Source organism: Pyxicephalus adspersus, chromosome 3 (assembly GCF_032062135.1).
Source record: "Pyxicephalus adspersus chromosome 3, UCB_Pads_2.0, whole genome shotgun sequence".
Lineage (NCBI taxonomy): Eukaryota > Metazoa > Chordata > Amphibia > Anura > Pyxicephalidae > Pyxicephalus > Pyxicephalus adspersus.
In genome coordinates, this window is record NC_092860.1 from 15524649 (window position 1) to 15536132 (window position 11484).

The 11484-nt window shown below is 39.2% G+C and overlaps 1 protein-coding gene across 1 annotated transcript in view; it reads right to left on the reverse strand.

Moving 5' to 3' along the window:
- PLCG1 (phospholipase C gamma 1) overlaps positions 1-9465 on the reverse strand; it is a 58835-nt gene extending 49370 nt beyond the window's left edge. Inside the window, exon 1 of the mRNA XM_072403203.1 lies at positions 8799-9465. Within this exon, the coding sequence (XP_072259304.1) occupies positions 8799-9003 (205 nt within the window). The 5' untranslated portion in view covers positions 9004-9465. The remainder of the gene's footprint in view (positions 1-8798) is intronic.
- Positions 9466-11484: the final 2019 nt, after the last annotated feature.

Genomic DNA, 11484 nt, shown 5'->3' on the forward strand with positions numbered 1-11484 from the left:
CCCGTCCACCCTGAGCATGCGATCTGTACTGGGGACATGGTCCAGGGCTATGGCTGATGTCCCACTGGCCAGAGCTGCGGATCACCAAAATGTTCAAGCGGACCGCTTTTTTGGATTACTGACCCAGAATGAGCTTGCAGCTCTAGTATTCATCATAAGTGCCTTATGCTCCATGCTAATCTCAGGTGTGTGACAAACTACTGAAACCAAAAGATCAGCTTTACATGCAGGTAATAAACATTCTTTAAAATGGGTTTAACAATGGCAGCTTACATAATCTCTTTGTGTTATGTCCGTTTTAAAAAATGTCCTAATAGGTCCCAAAAGCCTAAACCTTGAACAATCGTTAACCACTAAACTCTGCGTTCAGGAATGGCTAATAGGATAGAAGGCTCTATAACTAAAACTTTCCCTTGAGAAACAATTATACTTCAGCCTCTTGTTAATTAAAAAAAAATGTGCCAACTTTAGCAGCAATTTCAGTTTATTTAATTTTTTTTCCATAGGGATCTGTGCACATGGGCTTTAGCTTACATAATGACAAAATGTACAGCAACCTCTTGTAAAACAATTTTTAAAACTTTCAGCAAGTTTGGGGCAGCTGGAATGAAACCCTTATTGAAAAAGACCGTCACCTGTTTATTAATTTCAACGACAAAATTCTCATTAGATTATACGTTCATGTAATGTATTTTATACACATTCATGACCTCTAAAGCTTCCTTTGTGTAGACATCCTGTAGTTCTGAGACCGCTGTTGGGTGCTTCCATCTTAGATGTGCAATCAGTAACTCTAGCATTCTCACAACACACTAAATTTGCATTCTTTACTAAATCCCTACTTTTTTTTCTGGTAGCTATAAAAAAGGATATATAGGGAGGTAAAAACCAAATCCTCCTTAAATTTGTCTCTCACATGCACCCCCTTCCAGACACTGCCTCAGTTACTAAAACCCTGTGAGCTGTAGCATTGACAATCCACAAAGCAATGGGCAAAACTATGTGTGGGGTAGGTATTCATGGACAAGCTAGATGTTTATTAATCATCAGTGACAATACTGATAGCCATGCCCCTTCAACATTTTTACATCATCATTGGAACCTGCATTAGGTGGGATTTATTAGCAGTCTTATTGGGTATTTTTGGTACTTGAGGACAAAGAGAAAGCTGTAGGTGCAGATGAACATATTCGGCTTTAAAAAGTCACCATATCCAAGGACTAAATAGCTGCAATCTAACAACTTTTTGGATGTAGACACACTTAAATTCACACTCCTTTCTGCAAAGTCCAGTTTACTACCCCTAGGGATATGCAAGTAAGGGCAACCTTACTAGACATTTTTAATATGCAAGAACCCTTGAAATAACATTCAGGTCTTCTGGAACTGCTTTAAAAAATATATCAACAGTTCACAGTACCTTAATGTGGTGGTCAGTGGGAAGAATGTCACCCTTACAGATAGCCAAAAAGATTGGTGTGAGAGCCACAGATTGTTTTCTTGCATAAGGAAGCTTTTAGAATCTCTGGAAGAACCCATACTTGAGAAACACTGCCTGCGGGTCTCTACATAAGCCTCCACTTATCAAACAGTTACAAGATGATGAAGGGATAATTTATTGAATACTATGCACTATTCGGCTGTAAAATTTCTTTACAGAGGGTTCATAAATGAGATGATGGGAATCAGCACTCTCGGAGAAGGACTGTATCACTTACTGTGCCATCTGCAGGTAAAAGAATCTGCAGGAAAATAATCAATACGCAACAGACTGCATATCCCATAGGGACACATCCAAGGGCACAAGATACAAGCCACAATAGGACTTGACATATATACAACGCCATTCACCATAGGCACTGACCACTCAAAATGCATTTGCGTATTCAAGATGAGCAAAGCCCTGTTTGATCCAGAACACATTAGTCCACAAATGCATCCATGCCAAATAACTTTAATGTGATTCCCCCAAGTGACATTTCGTCAGCAATGCTCTGCAGGGATCTGGCAGTGAAGGGGTCGGTGACGAAAACAGACAGAGGGGTCATTGGAGGGGTGGCAGGGAGCACAAAGACTCCCTGTTGCTAAAAGGGGACATAGAAGCCTGTGTACAACTTATAAGTAGGGTGGCAGGCAGCACAGAGGTATGTGTATGATTACAGGTTTAGTATACATGTGATGGGAAACTTCTGGATAACACAGGCCTGATTATTTCTGAACTAAAATACCACATATTTTATTAATTCTGGAATCTGTGACCACAACAAGAAAAAAAAAAAAAAAGAACAAAAAAGTTATACAATGCCTTTTTTGAAGTAAAGTGAACTTTCCTCTTCACACAGCTTGCTAGATGGGGGGGATATTTGTTTTAAAATATAGACTTTTTCAGTACAGGAAACCTTTACGAAGTGTGGAGGCTGCCACTGCAATGACTCACCGACCCACAACAAATGTGCAGATCAGGATTTCTTTCTGACTTTCCCTGCTTTGAACAAGATGGCAGCCTTCATCAGCTTGAAAAAGTATATTACTCATTTCTATTCACAAAACACTTGGTAATCAGCTAACCAACAAAAAGGATCAAACTGCATTTCTCATTCAATTATTAATCAATGGAAATGTTGGTTTTGTCCGACGTGCATGTTTTATTTTTTTGTTTTGTTTTTTTAATACACAATAAATTACAAATAGATAGTACACTGGATACTTGTTTTGAATCAGAAAACTTCATTTTTTACTTTGATAATGTCAATCACGAATACCAATACCGGACAATTGCACAGCGTTTGCCTGGACTTAGAATTAAAGATGTAAAAGCTGAACAAGCTCCTGAAACGTATCTTCCGTGGGTCAAATGGTATATTATATATATACACAGACACACACAACATATTCCAAAATTTGACTGGTTGGCCAATTAGGAAAGTTAGTACCCCGTCATCTTTCAAAAAGAATAAGAGTAGTGTGTTCAGCTGCACACACACTGCCAACTTATCTCTTTAGGCATACATAAACCGAGTGTAACAAACACAGAAATGTGTCTATATCCTAAACACCCAGAACCACACAAGTTTGTTGGCTAAACAGAACTATGTTGTTAAATAGCAGTCACTGGCATAATACACCATTCATTCATCAATGTTTGTGCCAGGATTATGTTAGTGTACTTCATATGACTACACATACACACAACTCAATAAGGCAGTCTATCAAACTGGGGAACAGAACAGTAAAAGTTTTCCTAGTAGCTACACTGGCTAAAACAAGGACAAATATATGTATATATATTATGTCTACCTTAAAATAAATGTCAAAATAGTTATTTTATGTAGGTGGTATACAAACAAATCTAAATAATTATAAATTGCCTTATAGTGGGTCCTAAAAGAGAAGCTGAGCTGAAAAAGAGATTTTGTCTGAAATTCCGTCAGAAAAATAGCAGCGTACTTTGTGATATCTAAAGGTGCCTAGGCACTCTTGTGCCAACAGCTTCCACACTGGGTACTGTGCAGAACAAAGCAAGTCAGTACAGGAGAAAGGTCTGCCCCTCTTTCAATAGATTTATTTTTGATTTTTGGTTTGGATGTTGTGGATTTGTCAACATATTTAAAACCAATATAACATCAGCCATTGCTGTTCTCTTTCTGGAAAAATCACTTCTTGGCCATCTCTTGCCCAAAATACATTATGGTTCACCTGGACCAAACAAAGTTGGGATAAATTCTTAATCAACATACATGTTCCAGGTCAGTGGCTTTTAAAGCGGATCAAAACTTTTTAAAAAAATTTAAAGCAGGAAAGTCCTTTATTGCAGAAGCCAATGTCCTTTTTGCATTAAAATTAACTTACCTTCCTGATCACAATCTTTTAATACACTTACTCAATTCTAGCACAGGCACTGCCGTGCTTCAGCCAGTCCTTTTCAAGGTTCCAGATCCTCATGCACCTTGACTGACTGGCTGGAATGATGCATCTCCTCTACATTGGAGTTCATTCATACTCAGCATCTTACGCTGAGCTGCGCATGCACATTGACAGACAGTCGGGTAAGTTTGTTTTATCACCGAAGGGACATGTGGCCTGTCTCTCCCTATACATTTTTCTCTTTGCTTAGTTTAGTTTGGCTTTAGGTACCAAAACAACACAATCAGCATTACAAGTAAGCAACTAGTATTTTCAGTGGGTCAGCAATGGTAGCCGACATTGACATAGGCAGCTCATAGACACAGCCCCGTCCTATTTATGCCCCCTTTTCCCTCCTATTACTATGCTGTATGTTTTGTTATAATAAAATTTTAGGGTACCTAAGAAAAATATTTCCACGAGTTGATCTTTAATTGACCTTGCCATTTTCTGGCTCTCTCAGATCAGCCAATCTTTTTAGGAAGTGGTACCCAAAGCAGAATGTTTAGAAGATGGTTTTAATAATACTTCGTCTGCGGTGAAGACAGATGAAACAATTAATTGATTTGTGAGACACCTTCCCCAGGAATTTTAGGCCATGTCATAATAGAAGAAGCCAACATACTATGCGATACCTGAGAAATGGTATTACACCTGGCTTTTAAATCAGCTTTTAAACTTTGCAGAAACCAACAAAAGTCAATAGTCAGAGAGATCTACTGGGGCCCAAATATTTAAAGTTAACATGGGGGCATTTGGCTTTATATACAATGAGTTCTCTCATTTAGTGCAGTGTGAATATTATATCAAAGAAGAACCCATAAGGGCAGATATGCCACACTTCAGGACCATCATCCTGGTCTTGGTATAATATTATATCTGTCCTGAGAGTGATGTGTAGGCTGTTGAATAATGGCGTGTGGATTCCATTCTTCAATGTCAGTGACTGCACAAAAGCAAAAAATTTTTTTAGAAATTTTTTTAAAATATTCTTGTTTCACGTCAGAAATAATTATATATATATATATATATATATATATATATATATATATATATATATATATATATATCGTAATATGTTGGCGCTATAAAAATTCTGTATATTATTATTAATTTTAATATTTGCCACCAAAGGGGGGCAAAAACACACCCCCTAGCTGCAACACACACTTTCATCATGAGATATTATTTGCAGAAACTATATCTTGCCACCAGGCTGAAAGTTGACCAGTAGAAAGACTAAATGCAGGACAGCATGAATTACCCATCTGATAATGGAGCCCTGCCATTTCAAGCATACATACTGTTGGGGGCACAGAGCCCAGATTTAGGACAAAATAGAAAAGAAAATGTCAAGCTTGTATGTGTTGAACCTAGAATTTGTTTAGGACGGGTGGAAAGAAAATTGTAGGTGGGTGGAAGCCCCTGTATTGTGACCCAACTCATCAGTATCTACCCAAAAACAGTTGAAAAGTGCCAGGTGGTGCGCCCGGCTAAAAGGGGCTGGGGAGAACACTGTTCAGTAAGTAAATACATTTAGGCATATCATGACTAAAACAAGCATAATGTGCAATAGTCCAAATAATTGGGCTACCTAAAGAACCTAAAAACGAATGCTCACACAGTAATGCATTTTTTGTATTGTGGTGTGCAAATGTACACAACAAAACAGAAAGTCTTAAACTCGCCTTTCCATGCTGTGCAACTAACCATCACTCTAAATTCTCTTTGTCAGTCCCACATTTGGTGTAAGCATGGAAACATTGAATTTATTTGCTATAGAGTTGTTTATTATGCATCCTAAAGTCAGACACCTTTCCATAAGCATGAATGCACTTTTTCCATTTACGCAGAGACCAAGAGATGAACTGGTTAGGGGAGTTTACAGTTCTGCTGAGCAGCAACATGTGGATTCTGTCTGGAATGGACAGAAACGTTGATTGGCGAGTATTCTGGTGCTAGGACAGGAAAAGCAACATACTATTAAAGGATAACTATATACAACAACAAGTACAGGTAGCCTTTAGGAATACATTTTATCCCAGACAGCAATTCAAACAATACAGAGGTTCTAACACTGTCCACTAAATACATTATGGTGTTCAGTGCTCAACCCAGAAATATTTTCAAGCTGGGTGGGAAGAAATTTTAGGTGGTTGGCAGCCCCTATATTGTGACCCAACTAATCAGTAACCACCTAAAAACAACCGCGTAGTGCACCCGGCTAAAAGGGGCTGGGGTGAACACTGGTGTTACACCAAAACATAGGGAAAAAAAACACCACAATCTTTTGCAAGGTCCCTTTGGACTTCTGTTCAAAATCAAAGCTGAACACAACTAAAGTAACCAAGGGGCACATTGACATATATTTCAAGAGTTCTCTGCAAATGGAACGTGCCATCTGCTGTAACCAGTTATAGAAAATTAAATTAAAGGCCCATCTAAAGGATGATAAAAACATGAAAAAAAAGAAATGATTTACTAATAAAATTAAATATACTTTTTGAATTCAGCAACCCTATTTGTGAAAAGCCTCAAAGAGGATAAGTTAATGTTTAAATTGCACATGACTACCAAATTGTAACATTTCCTAGTGAAGGTTAGAAAAAAAAAAAAAAAACAATGATTCGCCCCAGTTTTCTACAGTAACACACCAGTGTTCAGGAAGAGGTATCTCAAATATATCCTTTCTTCAAAGGATCAAAGCAAAAAAAGTAAAGCTGCTTTAAACTAAAAAGTTTCTTGAGTTTTTTTGTAAATTGCAAAAATTATACTTTATTATTAGATTCAGCATTCTTTTATGCAATGTGTAAAGTACAGGTTAACCTAAACATAAAACTTGCAAATGTACTCCTAAAAGCTATGTTTGAACTTTTGTTTCAAGATTGTAAGCTCTCTGGGCAGGGTCTTCTCCTCCTTTTGTATCACTGTCTGTATCTGTCATTTGAAAACCATATTTAATGTACAGTGCTGTGTAATATGTTGGTGCTATATAAATCCTGTAAAATAGTTTTATTAATAATAATAATTGAAGCTGTCGGTAATGATAATGAAAGCTGATGATTTCAAAAAAATTGAAAATACACGACGATTCTACCATGATGTTTATGCAGTTTGTGTTATAGGTGACAATATTCTATTCCCGTTTCCCAATGTTTCTCCTTCATTGTCACTTAGGCTTCCAATGGAGACTATGAGTGACCATTTCAACACAATATGCCAAACCTTGTCAGTATCAGGAAACTCTCAATGATAAATACCTAGTAACATTTAATGGTTTGCATGTAGAAAAGAATTGACCGGTGCTGGTTTGATTCTGCAGAATATCAAGAGCACTGACATATATCAAATCTTATAAAAACAAAATATGGAAAATTATAATTTTCTTTATAATAATATATTTTTTACTGGTGTCTAAACCTGTGCCATTAGTCAGTAAATCCCAGTGTCAGCTAATGCATAAAAGTTTTTGAACAAATATTAGAACAAACCTGAAGTTCAACCCATTGTTACTACCAACATATTAATTAGTATTATACTACTGTCCACTTTGTTTTTGATCATATATGGCTTCTTTTTAGCGTAAGACAAAGCAAATGCTCAGAAGAGGGTTAGTTGTACACATAGGCTTCACAAAATCTCCAAAAAGAAAAAAAAAAGACAATGGGGATTAAAATGTGATACTGGACCCCAGGAAAGTCTATTCAGTCTGGTTATTATTAGAGTAGTACTTGGTTGGTTGTTATTAGCAATGGCTAATACTTTATAAAGAAACCCCCAGGGGTTGAATTATGAAAATAAAATGTTCACAAAATATTTACGAGTGTTGAATTTAACTCTTCTGCAACCGAAATAAATCCTTGTCGTGAATGTCTGCTTTTTAAATACATTCTATAGTATTGGTGTTATATATGCTTGTGTTTTAACAAAAGACACAACAGTTAAGACACATTCTAGAGGTTATCCGATTGATTTTTAATTAAAATTATATCCAAACTGGTAAAAGAAGAAAAAAATCTAAAAATGAGTATTTTCAGATCTGGCCCAGCCTATGTTCAGGATGCTTATAGGGGGCCTGCAGGACAATATCCGATCGGCCAGGGTCAAAAGGGTTAACAGAGGGGTGGAAATAAGACAAGAATATCCAGGATACACCTGGAAGCTACAAATAGACAGGGAAATATACAACTATTCCCAGAAACACTACAGCCACCATGCGTACACATCCACTACGCTAAAACCCAACATTGACGCAATACAGGGGGCAAGTTTGTACTGTAATAGATGTCTATAAAAAAGACCAATGCATAAAAACATGTGAGTGTGTACGTATGCCTGCATTTACCAACAGTAAAGGAAAAGATACTCACCGCTATTTAATGTTATAGAAAAAGCTAATATAGTAGTAATGTAGATTATTGTAAAACATACATTTGAAGTGTTGGGTTCTTATGCCACTTTAAATCTATTGCTATTTGCTCAATCTGATCAGCAACATACACACATCCTGGAAATGTAGCATTGTAGGCTTTGCTACAATTAGGATTTGCTTATAATTCAATATAGGAATATGGCCTAACTGTATCCATGATCTTCTCCCATCAGAAGGCCTATATATCCCATGATGCTTTGCTGAAGGAATTATGGAAATCATGATTATCAAAGATTTAGATCTACATGTGCAACTTACACTGGCACCATGCGTAGGTAAATCTTTTCTTCTGGGAAGGGAATAAATATTATAACTAATATAACTATTAATACACTAATTAGTTTAAAACTGTGCTTCTATGTATAGGAATTGTTTGCAGAATTGCAGCAAAGGAAGAAAATGTTTAACATGATTTTGTAGTTATATGTATTTCTGCAGAAACACAGGTAGGAACAGGACTTACCTGCCCCTTCCACTTTGTCTGCCCCCCTGCTCCAGATAACTTGTCTGGTCTCCAGCTTCACCTGGAAGGTTCTTCTTTCTGGTTTCTGAGACTTCTTGGAGTAATAAAGAGTCATGACTGTGCCAACCTCCAGGCTCCTGCATAGCTCAGCTTCACTTTGCCCACAAGGGGCAAAGCCATTCATAAGAGCCCCTGAGTCCATCATCCTGGAAGATTCTCCTTGGAAGCAAAGGCACTCAGACTGCACAGCCCAAATCACAGACCCCTCTTCCGGCCATCAGAGGACAATGCAATCCTGCAAGAGCTTCTGCACCCTGCAGTATCAGACCGGGGACTGCTGTGAAGAGAGGAGGTGGGGAGTGGGGGACTTCCAGCCCTCTCTATTGTTGCCAACTGAGCTGATCTCTCCCTCCTCCTCCTCCAGCACCTCCTGCTCTCTCTCCCTCCTCCTCCTCCTGTGCATGCACTGATCACAGGAACATGATCTGCACACTGAGGAAGTGTCTCCCAGCCTCCTACAGACCCCTCACATCTCTGATGCTGCCCCTCTTGCAGTCTATCACACGTCTGCAGCTTCTCCCCTCCTCTTCCAAGCCAGGGATTTTCAAAGATGGCTTCCTAGGGAGAGTACACGGTCTGCAGGCTACAAGCCTACCCACCCATTGGTTCCTTGCAGTGTCCTGGCTAGCATGAATTCATAGAGATTCCAATGGGATTAAAAGCAGAGAGGACTAGAGCCAGGAATACCCACCCTCTCCAGTCTGAGCCTGCCTCTTAAAGGGATAGGATGCTTGGCAGATGTTGTGTGCTGGTATCTGGGGGGGGGTGCAGAATTGCTTCCAGTCACTTTTTCAGGGGGTGATTCAGTGTTCTCATAAACACCTTAAAGCATACCTAAACTCAGAAATTTCACTTTACATAAAAGGGTAGACAACCCTTTTATGTAAAGTAAAAATTCTGTTTGTTGGGTTTTTTTTTAAGTGCAAATTGCTTTTTTTTTTTAAAAGGGAGCTGCCCCCTAATTCTTGACTGCCTAGGCATCCCAGGAGGCTCTTGGGTGCTCCTTCTGCACATGCCCGAGCATCTCGGACCGATCAGTTGATTGGTCCAGAGGTGTCATCCATGGGGTCCCGCATCGTCCCGGCATCCATCTCCGAACCAGCGTGCCGGGCACCGCTATCTTTCTTCTTCCGGCTTCTTCTTCCTACGTCACCCAACCCAGGCGCAAGATTAGGTGATGTAGGTGGGAAAAAAAACTTTTTCTCTTTTCATGTTAGGGCTTCCTCAGGTAAAAGCAGAAGGAGCAGCCAAGAGCCTCCTGGGATGCGTGACCTAGGCATCTCGGGAGGCTTTGTGCTGCCATTCATTCTCGATCGCCTAGGTTTTTTCATGATCTTTTCCAGTGACAGATGAATAAACAAGCACTGACATGGTAAGAGGAGGACGAGCAATCAGCACCTTTCAGTGCTTTCCTTCTTGACTTGCGTAGCGCTTATTCCCGATCATCATTCATGGATCTGCCATGGCGAATTGATGAACAACTCCAAGCAACCCCGGTGCATATGTCTGATTCTTGCCGGAGACAAGCATGACCGGTCATCTCATGCAGTGATTATCTGATGTGTGTACATAGCCTTACTGCCAAAATGATTAGATGAAAAGAAAAGGAGAAAAAGCCTGAAAACTAAAGCAGTTTCCACATCTAAAGACAGGACTGCTGCAGTATATTCAATTTGTTTTCTTGGGTTTAGATTTCCTTTAATTTACCTTCCTTAGCGAATCCACTTCTCTGTCTTTGTTTGATTGATATGCATATTTCTATAAAACATAATCACAAGCAATTGTTTTTTGTTTAACAGAAGAGTTTTTATTTATGTAAATGACTTAATAATATCTGTGTCTCCAGGTGTGTTTGTAATTGGGACAGGAAGGCAAAGAAAACAATGAAAACATTGCCAGAAGTAATTACCTTTCTCCTAAAAATATCTTCAGCCCCAGGTCTAAGCAGCAATGTTTGTAGCAGGCACCATACTGGTACGGGGCACATGTGACCCTTCCCTGGCATCCAGATGAGCACCCAGATGCCACATATATGGGCTGCCACATGGGGCGAGGAAGCAAGCATAGTCCTTGATATTCCATAAAGTCAATATTTGCATGGGACTATTGCAGGAATGGCGAGACTAACAAATATTCTGCTGTTTGGATATATAATCCTGCTTGGAAAAGGCTTATATATAATCCTTGGAAAAGGCTAAAAATGTAATTGCTAAGGCTTCCTATCCTCAGCAGGCCTCTGTTACCGGAGCAACAGATTCTGGAATGTTCTCCAGTCCAACACCTGGCACAGCAGGTGGCACCTGAGCTTTAGAGGCTGAGCTGAAAGTGAGTGGAGCTTCACCTGGAGGAGAAGGCCAGGGAAAATGGCTTGCTCCACATCTGCCCACCTTATGACAGCCTTCCGATTCATTTTGAGGTAAGTATGGGATAGTATTGATGTATGTGTACATTGTAGGGGTTGTCTACCTATATAAGGGGTGTTTGGTGGGATTTACAGAGCAGGTCTCTGTTACCTCAGTGACTGATTCTGGAAAGTTCTCTGATCCAAAAGGCACTACATGAGTGCCAGAGGCTGAGGAGAAGTGGGCGGGGCTTTACATGAAGGAAAGGCCAGGGAAAATGGCGG